At 34.6% G+C, this 20,063-nt stretch overlaps 5 protein-coding genes across 6 annotated transcripts; 3 read left to right on the top strand and 2 right to left on the bottom strand.

Annotated features, from left to right (window-relative positions):
- Positions 1-961: 961 nt before the first annotated feature.
- Positions 962-3,700, bottom strand: LOC123683237. Its single transcript, XM_045622147.1, has 6 exons — positions 3,394-3,700; positions 3,125-3,321; positions 2,740-2,907; positions 2,489-2,686; positions 1,939-2,218; positions 962-1,403 (listed from the first exon to the last, which is right to left on the bottom strand). The coding sequence occupies exons 1-6, from the start codon at positions 3,611-3,613 to the stop codon at positions 1,051-1,053; spliced, it is 1,416 nt and encodes a 471-aa protein (XP_045478103.1). The 5' UTR covers positions 3,614-3,700; the 3' UTR covers positions 962-1,050.
- A 257-nt stretch (positions 3,701-3,957) lies between these two features.
- On the top strand, positions 3,958-5,063 carry LOC123682404 (serine/arginine-rich splicing factor 2). The gene is made up of 4 exons (XM_045621003.1): positions 3,958-4,237; positions 4,294-4,431; positions 4,492-4,657; positions 4,718-5,063. The coding sequence occupies exons 1-3, from the start codon at positions 4,056-4,058 to the stop codon at positions 4,655-4,657; spliced, it is 486 nt and encodes a 161-aa protein (XP_045476959.1). The 5' UTR covers positions 3,958-4,055; the 3' UTR covers positions 4,718-5,063.
- Positions 5,064-8,012: 2,949 nt separating this feature from the next.
- Positions 8,013-10,257, top strand: LOC123682478 (ras-related protein Rab-40C). Of its 2 annotated transcripts, none has more exons than XM_045621110.1 (4): positions 8,013-8,546; positions 8,662-8,855; positions 8,913-9,135; positions 9,455-10,257. In XM_045621110.1, exons 1-4 carry the CDS (start codon positions 8,396-8,398, stop codon positions 9,715-9,717), a joined length of 831 nt encoding a protein of 276 aa, XP_045477066.1. In that variant the 5' UTR covers positions 8,013-8,395; the 3' UTR covers positions 9,718-10,257. The 2 variants fall into 2 exon arrangements, with proteins under 2 accessions (XP_045477066.1, XP_045477065.1); XM_045621109.1 differs by having other exon boundaries at positions 8,013-8,552.
- Positions 10,258-13,444: 3,187 nt separating this feature from the next.
- LOC123682480 (glucose-induced degradation protein 4 homolog) lies at positions 13,445-15,738 on the bottom strand. The gene is made up of 4 exons (XM_045621111.1): positions 15,477-15,738; positions 14,938-15,105; positions 14,646-14,878; positions 13,445-14,590 (listed from the first exon to the last, which is right to left on the bottom strand). The coding sequence occupies exons 1-4, from the start codon at positions 15,621-15,623 to the stop codon at positions 14,527-14,529; spliced, it is 612 nt and encodes a 203-aa protein (XP_045477067.1). The 5' UTR covers positions 15,624-15,738; the 3' UTR covers positions 13,445-14,526.
- Positions 15,739-16,166: 428 nt separating this feature from the next.
- Positions 16,167-16,718, top strand: LOC123682256 (UPF0691 protein C9orf116). Its single transcript, XM_045620789.1, has 2 exons — positions 16,167-16,404; positions 16,463-16,718. The coding sequence occupies exons 1-2, from the start codon at positions 16,238-16,240 to the stop codon at positions 16,593-16,595; spliced, it is 300 nt and encodes a 99-aa protein (XP_045476745.1). The 5' UTR covers positions 16,167-16,237; the 3' UTR covers positions 16,596-16,718.
- The last annotated feature ends 3,345 nt before the right edge of the window (positions 16,719-20,063 follow it).

Genomic DNA, 20,063 nt, shown 5'->3' with positions numbered 1-20,063 from the left:
CAAACTTTGCACTCCACTCAATGAAAATTTGCACTAGACTAACTGCAAATTCTCTGTCGACAATAGATAGATTAACTCCTAGAATTTTGATGACGTTTTTCTCGAACAACTTGTATGATGAACATTTCAACTTTTTTGGAACTCGAGGCATTTCTTTACGCTTAACGATAGTTTCCAGAAGCTTAATAACTAGAAATAAATGTAATAGTAGGCTCTTATAAAAAGATTCCTTCGTTTAAAGTTAAATAGTTAGTTGTTAAACCCTTAGAATCGTTTTTCCGGTTGACCGATGTGGCAACACCGCCGGTGGAGCGCCTCGTGACATAACGTAGACGAAATTGGCGGCGTAAGGGTCGGATATACACCAGACGGGTACATTTCGCAGTAATTCTGTTTGTATAGCATATAGGGTGATTAATATCCCAGGAGGAAGCTACACTAACTGAGGCGAAACAGTCGGCTCAGCAAGCTACATTTTCCCTCTGTTTTACGGTGTTGCAAGAGCTCGTGACTTCGACCTGACCTCCAGAATTATACTATACTAACTTCGTTAGCTGTTAGCTTTGCCCGTTATTCTCAGTTATTAGTTCCAATGAAAAAAGCAACAACGGTCACGTCTGTTTTAGGTTAACGATCTCTTTTATCTTCTGTGTAATCTCATTTTAAAACGTAGGGATTATTTGTTGTTTAGCGGGCTTCCCTGCAGGGATTCGTTTGACCTTAATTTCAAGTCATTAACTAATGGCAGAAAAGATTTTTAGGTAATATTTAGACCTTTAGAGAAAGGAACACCTTGTCCAGATATGTCTCCATCAATTTAAGTTGAAACAAATCAAAAGTATGGTCTTAAACATCCTTAAAGTTCGAAAGATGCTCCACTGCAACGCCCTCACCTAACCTTACTTAACCTAAAACAATCCCTACTTATAAAAAACGAAACCAAACACTAAAACGCCACACCTAAATACCTAAAATGTATTTGAATGTTAAAGTTTAAAACAGGTACGAATAAAACAATAAATAAAATAAATAAAATCGAAAGGTCATCAGTCAAGTATGTTTGAATTTATATATATAAGTAGTTGGCAAGCGCGGATACTTGGCACCAGGACAGAAAAACTTGAGTTTCAACGAAAATTTCTCATTCTCCTGACGGCACATCTTCGGCACCTTCTCCCCAGTCTCCGGAGGGTATTTACCATCCAGGAACGCCATGGGGGCGTGAGACAGAGGACAAGAGACCTTCACGTCGACGTGAGTGCCCAAATAAGGCTCCACCAGGCTGCTGGAGTCTTCCGAGCCGCTGTGCTCGTCCCTCAAGTCCACCGGATCATCCTCCGGTAGATCTTCTATGTCTTCGTCGTTGGTCAGGTCGTTGGGGTGGAATTTTTGTGAGTACGCCCCTGGAAATGGAGAAGGGGGTTGTTTAATAGGACGCTATTACCGGCATCTGGAGAACAATGGACTTATTCAGATGAATCGTAAATTATTTCGGGGGAGTATTGTATCTTCGAGGATTGGAAAGTAGGATATGAGACTCTATTTTGGGGGTAAATTATAAGACGGCCTTGGAGGGAGAGGAATTTCAGATTTAGGGAGGTACGAAAAGTTTTGAGACTAAAATGGCGAATATACTGTTGTCAGAAGAATCGTAGTTTCGACATATTTCATTCGAATATTAATATTACAAATCTTATAAGTTGATTCAACCGACATCAACTCAAAAACTCAAATTGCACATCTCATTTAAGTAGGTACTACAAAAGAAAATTTTGGTATTTCTGGATATTCTATTATCATAAACGTTTTTCCTTCCAAAAGCCACCATAGAACTTCCTTTGCCTTCGGTAGACTCGAAAACAAAAAAAAAAAGAAGATGTATTAATATCTATGATCTAAACCAGCGCGCGAACAACCACAGAACAAAACACCACTAACCATCGTTCATGACTCCGTAGTAGAAGAACTTGTCCTGAATGTCTCCATATCCAGTGTAGACATTATTACTGGGACGTTTCAGCTTCACCGATCCATCTCCTGAATTTCTCAGCATAGCCTCCCTCTCGTACTGATATTGTTGCATGAACATTTCCGTGTGCGCCAGCAAGATCCTCCTAATTCTCATGTGCATCATCCTTTGACGCTGCTTCCACGTCATCTGCTTCTCTGACTGTACGTTCAATACCACGAACCAGGAGTTATTGAAGAAATAGTTGTACTTCAAATTGCAAAAGAAGAACAATTAACGTTTATTAAGGTTAGGAACGTGGTAGCCAAGGATGTCATTATATTGTTTTCTGCTGTTGATTGATACTAGGCCAAAAATGGGATTTGACAGGAGTGAAGAAGAAGTCATCGATATCTTCTGTGTGAAAAAGCATAGATATAAATGATGTGTATAGTGTCATAGAAAAACGCGGAGCACCGAAAATATGCAGAACGATCACAGACATCCTTGACAACCACAAAAACATAAAGAGCTGCTTACCCTTGCTTTGAAGACTTCACCATCTACCTTTTCGTGGATGACGTCCTTTTGGGCGAAGGAGGCTGTATCCAAAAGGTCCAGCATCTTGGATCCGCTCACCATGAGGCTATTGTTAGCAATTTCTTCGTTTGTCTTCTCGAAATGGAGGCAAAAGGACTTGGTCATCTGGATGATTGCAGTGACCTCTGACGGCATGGCCTGAAGTTTGGATTGCAGTTGAGGTTATGATGAGTATCGTGACGAGTACCTACGTAATCTCTTCCCAGGACAGGGGTGTAGAGCTGGTCAGGGGTGTGCACGAATTTCTTCAGGAATTGATCGTAGGTGTCTAGCAAAATACCGGCATACATGCTGCTTTTGTAGGTGTCGTATCTGTTGTTGTAGACGTACCTCCAGATGGTTGACATGACAACAGCTTGCTGAGGGAAGACAGTGGTTAGGTTAGAAGAGGTGGAATAGTTATTCTCCAGTTCTTCTGCTACTGTAGGTACATCAAAACCTCTGTGACTGTCAGCAAGACAGCTGCAGATGTCAGTAGATGCCAGGATCATTGGACCAACAATACAAAAAGTTGCAATATAGGAAAATTTCAGTTTGAATCTCCTATTTAGGTTTCACAGTTCTAAACGTTCTCACCTGAAAATTTAATATTTCCAACATATTTATCAGGCGACAGTAGCATTTGATCTCTGAATCTCCTTCAGCCACTTGAACTGCTTCCAAAGTGAACTTCAGTAAATTTTTAATTTTTTTTTCCAGCAGTTTGAAGGTGACACTCATCAAATCTTCAGCTACTTCTTTGAATCTACGACTTACGAGTCTTACATTGTATCCTGTTATAAAAATTTGATATGGTAACGTCCACCATGAAGTTTGCTTCGTCTAAATTTGAAAAATATACTTACCAAGGTCTTGGAACGATACGAATTTCAATATTTGGCATAGGACTTCGGTTGGCAAGCCCAGAATTAGGGATTTCTTCTTTCGTTTTCTCTCTGGAAGGGAACTTTTGATACTGTTTGAATCTTCCTTATCATTCTCGAGTTTTCTTCGTTTTGATCTCAGGAAGTAACCGGTATTTAGGTCTTTCTCGTCCTCATTAGTGAAATGTTCGTAATTATCCATTTTGTGCCTAAGATTTTATCAGATAATTTTCATTTTAAAATGTATATCCTTCAGATTTGAATATTAAAACTTTCAAATTTGACAAATACCGGTTTGTCAGAAGAGATTTTCTATTTTCACTGGTTAAACAAAATTTGAACAGAATAGTCAAACTTTCATCAGAAAACTTTAGAATCATATCCCCATTTACAGTAAAATGGTTGAAATATTGCTTTTAATCAGAAATGAAAGTGATTTTTCCGTTTTTTACGTTTTTTTGTGATAAGGCCATTTGTTCAGTCAACTCACGAAAGAGTTATTATTTTTCTATGGTCTAGTGAGTTCTATACAATTTAGTAAAAGGACGCCAAGCCTGTGCGCCATTTTGCTGTTGAAGCTGAATTAGCGTGTCGTTGAAATTTATAATCTAATTATAGTGGAAAAAAAAACTTTTCACTCCAAAATGAGTTACGGAAGACCGCCGCCACGAATCGATGGCATGGTTTCCCTAAAAGTAGATAATTTAACATATCGTACAACCCCGGAAGATTTACGTCGAGTTTTCGAAAGGTGTGGTGAAGTAGGAGATATTTATATTCCTAGAGATAGATTCACCAGGGAGAGTAGAGGATTTGCTTTCGTAAGGTACTTAATATTATTTGTCATTGTAAGAAGTTGGTAGCCTAATTTGGTGCTTTTAGGTTTTATGACAAAAGGGACGCCGAAGATGCATTAGATGCTATGGATGGAAGAATGTTAGATGGAAGGGAACTTAGAGTTCAAATGGCCAGATACGGTAGGCCCACTTCCCCTCATCGAAGATTCAGGGGACGTAGGAGGTAAATATACATTTTTGCTCTAGGAAAATAATTTCTTCATACTATTTTCCTGTATTGTAGGTCTCGTGGACGAAGAAGTCGTTCCAGGTCACGTGGACGCCGTTCTGTCAGTCGGAGTCGCTCTAGGTCCGATAGTAAAAGTTCAAGAGGAAGATCTCGATCTAGGTCCAGAGATAATGATAGGAGGCCAGCAGCTAGCAAATCGAGGTCACGCTCCAGGTCTTAGGTGAGAAATATATTAAATCGAGTAGTTTGTATAGATTCTAATTGAATTTTCTCATTTCAGATTGACGCTGACGATTTAATGGCAGTATGCTGTTTAAATCAGGTATATTATTTAGATTTAAAATAAAACACCCCAAGTTTCGGTGGTACAAAATTACTACTTATTTTGATATTATCTGCTGAAACTTTTGGAAATTCATTTGTAACCTATGACTGTAACCTAGAATCTGTTTCATTGTGTATTTATTTCTTAAAGTTGAAGCATTTTCTTCTGATTTCTTTGGAATTTGGGTTCCACTTCCTAAGCCACCTTTTAGGTAACATTCTCCATTTAGAACATTTAATTGACTGACATTTAAGTATTGTGAAAAATGTATATTATTTGATTCCATAAATCTTCCTTTCGATTGGTGTTCTATCATTCTGCAGATAAATTTTTCGGAATCTATGATTCCCCGAGAACGTCCTCTACTTGACGTTACTGGTAATATTTGATGCTTGGGGAGGCTCGGGTCATCGATCTTATCAATGAAATTCATTTCAACTTTAAATTGCATTCAGTCGAACTTTGGGAAAGTATCGATCACCGGAGCCTCCTTTTCCGCATCTATTCGATGGACTTGAATCTATTTTTAATTGTTGCATACGCCAGTTTACTAACTGAATTATTGTAAACAGCAGGCGCAGAGAGAATGGTGCAGTTAATGCTGAGTAAATGCAGTTTATTGGCGATTTGGCGCAGTTCAGAGAGCGGTGCGTGGTTGGTGGCAGAGTTAGAGCCGAGTGTTGGCAGTTTTAACACCCGTGCAGAGTAGCAGCGCAGCCCTGCCGTAGTTTTTCGGGGGATCCTCTGCCGCGGCCGAAGGAGCAATATTTGATTCGGGTTGCGTTGAGCTCGTTTGAATTGTTGCCGAAACTTGATAGTAGTATCTGTCGATAGGGAACAGCACTGCAAAGACGAGTTCGGGGTTATAAGAGAAGTCGGTTGATCGGCTTAAGGCTTAACATCTTTCATTATCACGCTTTTGTTGACTAAAAGAGATGAAAATGTATTCGATAGTACGAAAAACATATTTTCCTAGTCATTAACATCTTCACCGATTTAACTTTCAATAATGAAATCCATAAATTTGAAAAATCAAATATAATATTCGGAAGGTTCTAAAAATTCGAATATTTCAATCATGTGGTGAGAATTGAACGGGATTGGTCGAATATACGATGACATCAATTTTGAGTAAAAATAACTATATAGAAACATCGTTTAAAATAACATTTTTAAAAAGAATCAAAGAGTTATTTACAAGGTGATGCTATTAAACAGTAGTAACTGTTATTTATTGTTAAATAACAGTTACTACTATTTAATAACAGCAACTGTTATTTATTGTTAAATAACAGTTACTACTATTTAATAACAGAAACTGTTATTTATTGTTAAATAACAGTTACTATTATTTAATAACAGAAACTGTTATTTATTGTTAAATAACAGTTACTACTATTCAATAACAGAAACTGTTATTTAATGTTAAATAATAGTTACTACTGTTTAATAGCATCACCTTGTAAATAACTCACTCTTCGATTCTTTTTAACCACAATGTTACATTGAAATGATCTTAGTAAAAGTAAACGGTTGAACCTCTTTGATTATTGTCATTTATATCAACTGCATTCGGTATAATGATTATATGGATATTCATTCATTCATTTATTGAAATATCTTTTCAAATGAAGCTTGGCGCAACCTGAATGGAATATTGCTCGGACCTAATTGCTGTCAAGTTTGGAGTTAAAGTTGCTGCCTCAACCAAAACTACACTCTTGGTAAAATGAAAATGAATTCAGATCAAAATCATTCGATTTCAAATTTTGAAAAAAAAAAAAATTTTGGGGACTGATGAAAAAAAATTGTTCAAAGAACTGCTTATTTTCGATCAAGCTAATGTTTGAAACAGTTTGAGCGTGAACATTTCAGGATTTGTAGAGTCTTCTATGACTTGATTTGGTGCTCTTGTTTCTGGTTTTGTCTATGCAACATTTGGAACTAGTTTGAAACTGTTCTGTTTCAAATTGGTTTCGAACTGATGCGGTGACAAAGCTATTATAAGCGTTTTCTGTGTAGATTAGACTTTCGTTAGTTCTACATAGGGAGCGCTTATAAAAATTAAGAGTCCTAAAAATCATGTAGTGTGTAGACTACCATAAAATGATGGAGAAGTATTCTTTCTAGGTAAGTATGGATATTTGTTTTTACAATGGTTAATAAATTTTTCCATTATTATTACGTTTGTTTTCTTTCGCTCCAAATCTCTAAGACCAAATCCCTAGTCAATGACTGATAAAATTGTATTTTTATTAAATTGTCTAAACAAAAGAAATTAGCTATTCTACTTGAAAATAGAACATTTGGAAAAAAATTAAATAATAAGGTTAGAGACCTGAAAATTGATACGTATTCATAATATTAGAGTATGGTCCGTATATTGCCGAGAATTTAAGAGCGGCTACTAGTAGTTTTTAATGTGGTGAGCTGCTTCGTATTTACGAACCGCTTGACATTTGTCAATGATCAACTTTTTTAACTACTTTCTGTTTCAGATCAACTTTTTTCATTGACAGATTTTGGAGGTTATAAATGGTTGATCTCTTTTAATTTGTAAACAACTAATTTTTCTCAATGGCTGTGAGTGGTATTTATTTCATAATTAAAATGAAAAAGTTTTTGAATGTTAGATGTCGTAGAAAATATTCATAATAAACAATAGTATACAAATGACAGCTGCCAACCGGAGTGGGCGTGGTTACCTAACCCATAACCTAATATCAATAATATTGGATCTATGACCTAATTAGAATAAAAGTACGGTCGCTGGTGACAGACAACTCACCGAAGTTTGAGGAAATAGTCACCGTTTTTGAGGAATTTAATATATACGGACCACCAACTTACTAACCATAGCAACTAAAGTGATATTCGGACCATACCCATATTAGTGTTCTATGGTACTAATATTCAACTCACATGAAATCTTTGTGAAACTGAGATATTCCCGCACGATTTTGATCTACACGTGTAGCAGAATCAACGGATTTGCCAAAGAATTAGACGGAATTTTTGTGGAGAGAGCATTTCGAACCTGCATTAGACCATAGGCGAAGTATGATAACTTCGGAATTTCACCTTGAAGGAAAGTATTTGTGAATTGTAAACGAGAATCTTTTAATTTAGGCCAAACTACAAAGAAACAAAAATAAACTGAAAACATTTTTATCGGTTGGCCGAACTGTGAAAAATCTATGTTCAGCAGGGGACCCTCGATAAAAATAAAATATGACAAGACAAAATGTCAAAAATGACAACTAAAGTGACAATATTGTGAAGGTGGTTTATGTCAGTCTTTATTTTCCAGAAATAATTCATAAATGCGAATGTTTTTGTGCAATTTTTCAACGATTCAATAATTTAACCGTTAATTTTTCCAAGTGAAATCAATACAATCTCATTTAGATTTTCGATATTTCGTAAAGACACTCTATTTTCATCGCCAAACGACCTTGTCAGGTAAAAATAAAATTATGAAAGGTATTTGCATTTTTAAGTAGAACGACTGAAACAAAAATAACAAAAAATCTGGATCTCTTCTATGGTTTTTCGGAAATATTTGTATTGTGTGGGGTAATACTCGATTCATCATCTGTTTATTATGGTTAAAATTGACCTGATACCCTTATTATGGCTGAGGATACTTCTGGAAGGCCACCCCAAAAACAATACGATTATTTGTTGAAATTCTTGCTAGTTGGTGATTCTGATGTTGGAAAGCAAGAAATACTCTCTGAACTAGATGATGGGTCCTCAGAATCCCCCTTCTGTGGCCACAGCGGTAGGTGTATGTACCATTTTATTATTCTTTCATTCAATAAACTAGGAAATCACTGATACTATAGTAATAATTCTTTTTAAACAATCCTCTAAGTTTATGTATTATTTCTTTTTAGCTTATAAAACCACTACTATATTGCTCGATGGGAAGAGAGTCAAATTACAACTTTGGGACACTTCAGGACAAGGGCGTTTTTGTACAATCATTCGCTCATATTCCAGAGGTGCCCAAGGAGTTTTATTAGTATATGACATTACTAACAGATGGTCTTTTGATGGCCTTGACAGATGGCTGAAAGAAGTAGATGAGGTAAGTTGTAAATTGATATAAACTTGTAGTGTTTCTAATTGTTATTTATTATTTAAGCATGCCCCAGGGGTTCCTAAAGTTTTAGTGGGCAACCGTCTACATTTAGCTTTCAAACGAAAAGTTGGAGAAAGAGATGCCCGAATATATGCTAGTAAACACAGTATGGCCTTTTTTGAGGTATCTCCTCTCTGTAATTTTAACATCCATGAAAGTTTCTGCGAGCTGTCAAGGATGGCATTGCAGAGGAACGGAATGGAGAGATTGTGGAGGTCTAATAAAGGTTAGTTCTGAGAAATTTATGCCTCTTATAAATACTTGACTTTCAACTCAATCATAGATTATTTTGTTTATCTTATTATGTAGATCTGTTTTAAATATTTATTTTATGATTCTTATTTCAAATGTCATTTCAGAGATTATTGATGAGGAGCATAAATTATTTTGTTTATCTCAGTATGCTAATCTGTTTTAAATGTTTATTTTATTGTTCTTATTTTAAATATTATTCACTGGAATATTTACATTGGTGTGGTTTGAGATTATTTTATCATTATTTGGATGAAATGCCTTTGTTCAATTAATTTTTGTTATCATTTCAGTTCTCAGTCTGCAGGAGCTATGTTGTCGTGCCATTGTTGCTCGTACAACGGTCTACAGCATTGAGCAGTTGCCGTTACCAACATGTGTTAAGTCCCATTTGAAATCTTACTCCCTGACAAACATTTCGACTCAGCTAAAGTATACCCATAGTACAAGAAAGGGTAACGGAAAAAAGATAAAGTTTGTCAGCACCCCTACCTCGCCTGGTTCGGATTCTAGTAGAACTAGTTGTGTGCCCCGGAACTCATGTACTATATCCTGATGTTTTCGCGAATTTAAAACAAAGTGTGATAAAATATCTCGGACTTTTTGTCCCCAAGTTTAAACCAAGGATTTTTGTAGGAGAGTAAAGAAAATTAAATGTGAATCTGACTGTATCTTAATTTTTTATTGGGCGGTAACATATTCGATGTTAAAATTGATGTACTTTTCTGGATTTGCTTTTGTTATATTTTCGACACTGATACCGTCCTTTGAAACTTTTTAACTTAGAATTGACTTAATTCTTTTTTTTTTCAATGGCAGTTTTTAACCGTCCATCTCTTGTAAATATATCATGTAAATTATTATCGAAGCATTTTATCCATTTTTTTTTTATAATGCTTGTTAGTCAGTATTTATTTTAATCATAAGCATCTGATTATAATTTCTGTAACATATTTAGCAATAACACAAAAATTCATGTATATATTACACCCAAAACAAGGAGTTTGATATTTTCACAGCTTGAATTAACAATGTGGTAAATTATTATTTGAGCTGTATTTTTTCAGTACCACTTCGAATAAAAGTGATTTTTGGATACTTTTGTTTACTATTCCTCTAATCTTTATCAGGCTTTTTGACAGTTTTTCAAAATGGAGTTATACAGCAGTGCACATAAAAAGTGAGAATATTCAATTGTTATAAAAAAAAATTGTATCCAAGTGAAGAAAATTTGTAGCCTTAAAATTTATTAATAAACGCAATGGTCATGCTGAATAAGAATCTCCAGTCAGTTTTTGTCTTAACGGCATTAATTTCGAGGTTTTTGTATTTTTTTTGGAAATTTTCTGAGTATGTTGGGAAATTATTCGCACCAATGAAACTTAATCCATATTTCCATATCTGATAAGTCTTGTCCTTGCTGTTTAGTTGGGGGTATATTTTCATGGCTTCAGGACATTTTTTTCGATCTTGGAGATTAAGAAATCCATATTCCTGCAGCCCTGAAGAAGATCCAAAAAAGGGTCGAAACGTCGCCAATTTAAAAAAATGTGTATTGTTTGAATGTCCTATGTAGCCAATTTTTTTTCAAAAAAATCCGAAAAAACGATCGATATCTCGGTGCTCCTAGGAATCATCTGGTTGTAAACCGGTATTAAACATCGAGATTTCCTCATTATATCAAATTTTGAAGCAGATCCAGACGCAAAATTTTCCTAAAAGGATTTTTTTCTAGGACTCGGTGGTGTCATCTGCGAAGAATAGCTCAAACAAGATTATGGAGAGGAAGTAAGAATACAGGATTCTATACGAGGTGGGCCGCAGGAAGCATTAGTTCAGTTAGATGTGGACAGATGGCCATTCGATTGTTGCCCCACAACCATAGACCTATAATGTTATTATAGGTCTATGAGAAAAATTTACGATTTTGAAAAGTTAACTTAGAGCTAGATTTGCTTCAAAATTTAATATCAAAAGGAACTCTCGATGCCTAATACCAATTTGCAATCGAGTAATTCCTAAAAGAACCAAGATATTCAGCGTTTTTTGGAATTTTTTGAAAAAAAAAATGGTTACGGAGAATTTTCGATTCTGAATACTAACTCCATTCCTAACACACTTCGAAGCTGAAATATTGCGAAGTTTGTAGAGCAATAGTGCTTTAATTGTGGGTTTTTGCGAAAATAAAAATTTGGCATCGGATCACCTTCCAAAATTTGATAGAATGAGAAAACTTCCATGCTGAATATCTATCTATCTGCAGTCGGTTTTTTACTTACATACCCTAAAACTGAGATATTGAGAATTTTATAGAAAAATTGTGCTTTAAATATGTAGACCTTTTTTCTGCGTGGAATCAATGCTTGATTTGAAATCTACGAATTCGAAACCCACTAAAACTGTAATAAAATATGTTTGAATTGAATCTGACGATTTTTTCGCAAAAAAAAATTTGATTCAGATCGACTTCAATATTTGATATGAAGAGTTTTTAAGCTGGATTCCTATTCGCAATGGGTTCCTCCCTAGAAGTTCCGAAAATTGAGTTATTTCGAGTTTTGTGGGAAAATTTGAAGGAGGTTTGGTCTGGTCTGCCCTCTGGTGGCATAAATCAGAGGCTTGTAAAATAGGAAAAATGATGCCCTACAACAGTTGTGTGTAAACTGTGCTTTTAAGGTGTAGAAAATTTTTTCTGGTAAAAATCGATGCCTAATTCGGAATCTACGACCCTGAAACCCTCTAAAACTATCATAAAATCATTGTTTAAGGAGTTCTCCTTAAACAATGATATTAATATTACAAGTTTCAAATTTATGCCACCAGAGGGCAGACTAAACCCTCTTGAAAATGATTCAATAAAACTCGAAATATCTCGAAATTGAGACCTTCTAGAGGTGAACCGATTGCAGATTTGTTTTTGCAGTGGTCGAGTGCTTCTTATATTAAATTTTCATGCCAAAAAATTTTTTTTTCAAAATTTGTCCAAGGTTATAGTCTTTTGAATTTGAACTTTTTATGGTGTATTTAAAGGGTTTCGGGGATGTAGATTCCGAATTAAGCGTCAATTCCGATCAGAAAAATTTGTATACACATTTGAAGCACTTTTTTTCTAAAAAATTCCCTACATCTCAGCTTTGGGGTGTGTTAGGAAGAAACCGATGGTAGGTTAGTATTCTGAATCGAAAATTCTCCATGTAACCATATTTTGAATGTCCTCCGTAGCCAATTTATTTCTTAAAAAAATCCGACAAAACGCTCGATATCTCGGTTCACAGTCCTCCTAGGAATTATCTTATTGCGAACCGGTATTAAGCTTCGAGATTTCTCCATTATATCAAATTTTGAAGCAGATCCGGCAGCAAAATCTCCTAGTAAAATTTTCCCAAAAGGATTGTTTTTCCAGGACTCGGTGGTGTCATCTCCGAAGAATAGCGTCTTGATACGTATATGGGTTCATTAAGTAACTCTATTTTCAGGGTTGTTCGCAATTTCAAAACACACAGCTCAAAACTGAGATATTTATAATTTCACCGGAAAGTATGTGGAAATGTTTTTCTACTGAAAAATGAAGCGTTATTTAGCATCAACGAACTAAAACCCATCAAACAACGCATAAACTATTATCAAGCCCTAATACAGAACTGGTGATACTCGAATTATACCAGTTTTTCGAAAAAAATAAAAAATTTAAATCAGTAGGTGTCATCTATCCGCATTTAACTGAACTGATTATTGCCGCAGCCTAATACTTGAAGAATCCTGTGATGTATTCCTCCTCACCATTACCGAGTTTGAGCTACTCTTCCTAGATGGCATCATTGAGTCAAAAAAAAAGGAAAATTTTAATGGGAGAGTTTATGGCCAGGTCTGATTCAAAATTTGGTATCATGAGGATATCTCGATTCTTAACACCGACTTCTCATCAGGTAATTACTAGAAGAAGTGTGAACTAAGATATCCAGCTCAAAAATTGACATATTCCCAATTTCGCAAAAACATTGTGCTTTAAATTTGTGAAGATATAGAGCATTACCTTCTTTCACAGAAATATTCATACAAATTAACCCAATAGATAAAATTTATTAACATTTTTCAGAGAGCTGCTTGCAGTTTTTGCATCTCCCTTATTATCCAATTTTCTTCATTTTGCGAAATTGACTTCTGTTAGGGCAGCAGTTTTACAAGCGACAGCTCCGATGATTGGAACAACATATTTTCATACTCTGGAATAACCTTTTGGTGCTTATAACAATTTAGAGGAGATTATACTGAAGAACGGGTCATTTTAAGAAAAATAATTTATTTCAACCAAAATGGGAATTGAAAACAATTCAAAATATATGCAATTTGTACACAATATACATAACAATTACTCTGGACAAAGAAAATTTTATGTTGTCATGATAGTTTTAAAAAAAAGATTACAAGTTTTTAAAACTGAGGCATACAATCGATCATAACCAAAATTTTATATTTCTTGCATTAAATCAATTTAAAACCAGACAATAATTGTATATATAACAATAGTTTGGAGTTGAGAGTACATTACAGACATAAATATTTACAATGAGTAATGGAGAAAATAAAACATGCATAAAAATTAAAATCGGGCTCTTTAACTCTCAAAGAAAATCAATTGTGCAAAGTTTGCTTATTTTTCTTGATATGGTTAATACTGAGCCAGAAATAGTCCTTAGAAATGTTAAATTCACAATTGTAGAGGGTTAAATATTTCAAGCTAGTAATTTTTTTTTACTTATTTAATGTATCACAACCAAGAACATCAATGGTATGCATTGTTAGAAAATTTTCAAATTCTAAACCTTTTCAACTTCCTATTAAAGCTGTTGATAAATTGAAAATAACAAATTCATAATTGAATACCACACAAGGATAGTATAACAGTAATTATTCGTCACAAAATGTAAAATTAAAACAATTAACAACTTTCAAATAGTTTTCCGTATTCAAAATATCAAGGGCAACAAAATCCCCGTATAAAATTCTTTTAAGCATTATCAACAAAAAATCCTGAATTTTCAATCAAAATAATATTTTAAAATTCTTATATATTTTGAATGACGAATTTCAGTAAAATAATTTGAAAAACTAGCGCGTTGAAAAGGTGAACAACTCATCTTTCTAGATGTGGTTTGGCAAGAGGATAGAAATTATTTTTTTTATTCTGTTACACCCTCTTTTCCTAACAGTTTTGACGTAATTTTGTGTTCGAACTATTCTAACGTAGATAGATGTAGTGACAGGGAAAACAGAAAATCGTAGTAACATCTAAAATACCTCGAAATAGTTGCCTTCGGTTATTTCATAGGTTTGTAACAGAGTAAAGGGGTTTTTCTTGGATTGTTCACCTGAATTCATAGATTTGTATACTGTTTTCAGGCACATGTGTTAAGTTCAAGGATTGATACCTGTAAAAAAATCTAATAAGAAAAGGGTACACCAAGAAATAAACGAAATTTTTACCATTCCGAACTCCTATGGTAATAATAGCCTTCAATTGTAGCCGTAGATTTTTGGAAACAAATGTAGTAAAATCCAGCAAAAGAAGCACCGCTAATATCCTTAATAGTATGATCTGGCACAAGAAAATGCTCCTTCCATCTCATGAATACGAAATCTGTATCTGCTAAAGCTTTATAATCGAAAGTATCTGAGTTGAAGGTCTTCGAAAATTGTGCGAAGGATGAAAATTTACTCTGTAAAAAAAGAAGAAATGACTGAATATTTTTTCTAGAAGATATAGTTGACTACTTACCCAATGTTTTTTATCCACATCTTCATCTGCATCCCATTTTCTGGTTAGAAATGGATATTTTCGACTTATGATTTCACCATCGAAAAAAGTGGTTAAGGTAGGATATTCGTCTGTTAGTCCATTTATTTGTAAGTAACCACAAAGGTAAGAATTTTCTTCGTCAACGTGCTGTTGAAAGAAGTAGTAATTTCAGTAATTAGAAATATGTATTATGAAAATTCCTCTAATAGATATAATGGCAAAAATAATTGAAAATTTAGGTAAATTTAAATCATTACTAGGATTGTGGACAAAGATCATTGTTTTACGCTAGCCTATACTCATCAATAAGGTATGCAAGTTTCATTAAAATTCATCAAAACAATCAGAACGTCATACACTTTTACTCAACAAGTGAAAGTGGGACATATTCAGACAAGAATGTAACCTAGCCCTTTTGATTTCATTTCAAAAGTGTAAATTGCTGAAATCTTAGAAAGATAATTATATTCGAAAGAAACCCTTAAGAACAATGAATTTCTCTTAATATAAAATCTAACCTGCAAAACCACTTCCACTTCGTAAGAACTGCCTTTGGACTTTTGGAACCCTTGAAATTTTGAACCATTGTAGAGCAAAGTTTTGGCAATTCCCGGCTGTTTGGAATTGGCCGGTGGGGGAGGCACACTATCCACCCTTACCGGCATTATTATTTTTTTGTAAAGGAAATTTCCACCCTCCGTATTGTACGATCTTTCAACCTTTCTTCTAGCACTTTCTGGCGTTGTTTTGTGTACCGCACTGTTACCAACAGAACGGATTTCGGTTAAACACAGAGTTAGCTATCAGATTTCCCTTTAAATTTGAGTCATCGAAAATTAGTAAGGCTGATTTTTTCTTTCATCCTTTCATTTGTCAAGAGAATTGGTGCATTGCGTTTAAATTCATTCTGAATTTCTGTTTTAATTTGGTACGTTAGAGTTAGACGTTTTTCTGTGCGTTGATTGATTTTATATTATATAAATTGATTAACCAATATGTTTCATCTTTTCCTCAGAAGGAGGCGCTGTCCTGAAATTATTTAATTATACTTGCTAAATGGTAATCAGAAGAATTATACTGTTGTAATGGAAATTCTGTCGTTCAGTTTTTCAGGAATTTCGATAATAAATGAAAATTGCTGCATCAAATTAGTTCTATGCATTTGAAGGAATCAAACATGTCAAACTATTGGTTTCCATGGTAATTTTTTATAGATTACGTATCATTTTGTTTTTTGAGATTTGTAGAGAACAGCGGAACTGGGTCTGAGACGTTCAAAATGTACTGTTCAGAATCTGAACAACCTCTTCAGAAAACTTCTGATTTCTATCGAACGTGTAACCTTCCGAAAAGATTCGAGTACCCTTCTTGGTTCTATGGGTATGGAATTCAACGATCTCCTCCCATAAACCCCTTTTACAGAACAACTTCTAGTGATTATGGAAGGTAAGGAAACTATTTCTAAGTTTACTTCAGGGATATTGTATTTTTTCGTGGTTTTCAGGTATCCCCCATCGATACACAGTGTGCCAACAACGTTCTACCCTAACGTACAGGAATTCACGAAAGCTTTGAGCAGGGCTGGCAATTATAGGAATTATTCTTTGAATGTTGGCATTGACCCTTCGGTTATTTAGGGGGAATTGGTTTCTGCAGCGAAATGTCAGAAATGTTTTCTGAATTTGAATCATTCACAATATTTAGATGGGTAACATGTAACTTTACACGTTTCTTCATTATATTGAATGATTAGAACGCAATAGCATATTTTATTTCCATTTTATCCTATCTTATATTGCTCTTGACAAAGAATTTCATACCGTTCATAGAGACCAATACGGTTCATAGAAATGAAGCCGGTTTAAGACGAAGTTGAGAGGCGCACTTCTAATAAATTTTGTATTCTGTGGTTTTCATCTTAGTGCACCTGGCGGTGGCTAGTTGAACTATTTAGTGTTCAGGGCAGGACTCAAAAATAATATAGTTCATTATTAGGTGTTAAAGTACAATATTATGTATTTTCGATAAGTAAATTTGGTTTATTATAGCTAGTAATGAAAGTTTAGGATTTTAACAAGAAAAAAACACTTTTTAGGGAGATAGATCAATAGATACTCGATGAAATTTTATAATTATGTTGTGAAATGAGTTTCACTGATTAAAGTTCATAAAAACTCAGACGTATTATGCTATACAAATAATGTTATCAGTATTTTTCATAGTTTCATTACGAAAATATGGATCAAATACATTTTGATAGATGCGACCGTTTCACTGAGCACGTATTGACGATGTTCTATTATTTTAGCACCATACAAATAATGGCAATCGTAATTTAAACTGAATTTTATCGATTTGTCATGCCAATTATTGTAGTATTAAATATGCAGACCGCAAAGCAATTCGTTTTGCGGTTTGACGAATTATGCATAATATGGTAGGCCTGTTATGTAACAGGTTTGTGAATTTTCAATCAGGTTTTTGGAATTGAAACTGACAGGCAGCATATGAAGAAATGGTGGAATCGCTCCACTTAATAAAGAGGACTACTTGGAATAGTTCACCATATCCATAGAGAATTTGTCTATGACCATATCGCTCTTGTTGAACCATAGAATTTTTATCTTAATTATAACCTTATTTATATACTTACCTATGATAATCCTGGTTCTCAGTTTTCTTTGAAATGAGACATATAGTAGTAAAATGTCTATTGAAACGTGATTTTGTATTCAATTGCTGTGTATTAACGAAAATAATACAGGATTCAACGTAATCGTCGAAAATGGGTTTACATGTAGACCTCAGAGTAATAAACATAGAGAGAGGGAGCTTATGTCATTTTCAGAAAGCAAATTTTGTCCCCAACATGAACTCTAAAATTTGACAAGGAGCGCGCGGAAATGAAAACATCAGTGATACGATATATCACTCAATTCGCGAGTTTCTCCACAAAGAACGCACTTCTTATATTCCATAGTGAATCAACGTTTCATATTAACTCAAAATATATTGAAATAAATACCTTAATATATCAGAAATTCAGAAAACAAACTTCAAGCGCGCCAAACGATGTGAAACAACCGATGACACTAGGAGAGCAAAAGTTGCCAAACCTTGGATTTCTGCAGGTAGATACAGAAAATAATAAATATTCTGTTTATTATGAATTCGAAAATTGGGAAAAATATCGGATTCCAAATATTCAAATCTGCATATTTAATCGGGAATCACACAAATAAATATATTTCATTCAATATAATATACATTCATAACGATATTGTGGATTTGAAAATATATCACAATCCGACAACGTAATCTAACCATGTTGGGGACATGTGAAAATTCCATATACTCCCTCTATCTATGTTTAGATATTACTCTATGATGTAGACGTTACAGACAAGAAATCGATGCAAACTGACAGATAGTCACGATTGTCAACTCAGGGGTATCAAATGTTCATAACAATCTTTTACCTGGTATGGGAATGAATGATTATTATAAATGATCAAAAATTGAGCATGAATAGGCCATAGATTCAGTGCCAATCGAAATATTAATCCTTATAGATTTAATTGACATTAAAGAGTAAGTGAATCTTATATCTGCGCCATAGAGTAACATACTATTCCATCTCTATGCTAGGAACCATAGAATTCAAGTACAAGGTCCATTTCTATGGTCTGAACCACAGACGAAGATGTGTTATTTTCACCTGTTTGGACCACAGAAAATAAGCTTTCATTTCTGTTTGCGGTGGTTTTGCGAACACGCACCCTGGCGGTAGGAGCGCGGTGTTGAAAAGTCGAAATTCCCTCTGGGTGTTCGATGCTGAACCGCCAATGCGATTAACCATTGTTAATGATTAAATTTAATTACGGGAATCGAATAATTTTATGGGTAAATTAATATCGTGGATGTGATACTCGGTTTGTATCGATTACAACCTGGGTAGAGAGGGCACTCACTAATGTAGAAGTTCAGTGGGTTTTACATCGTCAAGTGTTATGTATAGGCCGATATCTGCGAGTTTGAATGAAGTAATTTTGATTCGGTGTTATTTTTTGGAGGGGTTGGAAATAGCGGGTTCCATTAGGTGAAATATTGGATGGTTTTGTGGCTTTTAGCTGTTGCATTTGCGGGCCTCGGGAGTATGGCTTGAAATTTGATTTTGGTAATGATACCGCAGGTTATATTTGATGCTGTATAGAGACTATTAGCATTTAGAGTATCTACCAGTTGAATGGTGTGAAATAATCTTTTATCTTCGTTTGCAAAATGCATTTCAGGCCATAATGAACAACCCTGGTTTTGTATCCTTCTGTTGGTCTGTGTGTCCGCACATCTTTGTAATACCCTCAACTTCTACAATTCTTTTCCGATTAATTTGAGTAGTAGATGACCCCATAAGCGAATTAATGATAGGCATTTAAAAAGGCATTTCATAAAGAAAATGAAAACCCTACCCTGAAATTCGCATCGCCTTCGTATCCTGTCATAAGTGTCAGTGATGTGAAGGTATTTGATTTCACCAATCGTAACAAACTTTCTATACATCAAGACAAGAGTTGACCAGTTGTCAATCACCGGACTGTTCCACAGAACGATCACAAAAAGAATGGACGATTCTTCGCGTGCAAGTAAACGCACTGTCACAAAATTACTATGTCCTTAATCGCCGGTGTCGTTTTCTGGTCCTATCATAAGTGTCATCGATGTGAAGGGATGTAATATTACCTTTCCTTCCATAAATTTCCATTAAGACTAGTTGAAAATTACCGTTCTGTATAACAAAACGATCTCAAGAAATATGAACTAATATTCTAGAATCTAGAGCAAGTAATGGCAGTCATTTTCAGATCCTGCCATAAGTGTCATCGATGTGAGGCATTTGATTTAATTTTACCAATTGTAACACCATAATGTTTTCTAAAACGATCATAAGAAGTATGAACAATTTTTCTAGAGCGTGTAAGAGCTTTGTTACCCAATGGCAGTCGTTTTGTCATAAGTGTCATCGATGTGAAGGGATTCAATATTACCAATATTTTCATGAATCTTCATTTGACCAGTTAAAAATCACCGATATGTGTTACAAAACG

This window comes from Harmonia axyridis, chromosome 6 (genome assembly GCF_914767665.1).
Source record: "Harmonia axyridis chromosome 6, icHarAxyr1.1, whole genome shotgun sequence".
Classification (NCBI taxonomy): Eukaryota; Metazoa; Arthropoda; class Insecta; order Coleoptera; family Coccinellidae; genus Harmonia; species Harmonia axyridis.
The sequence above is the reverse complement of the archived record's forward strand: the minus strand, read 5'-3'. Positions and strand labels throughout refer to the sequence as shown.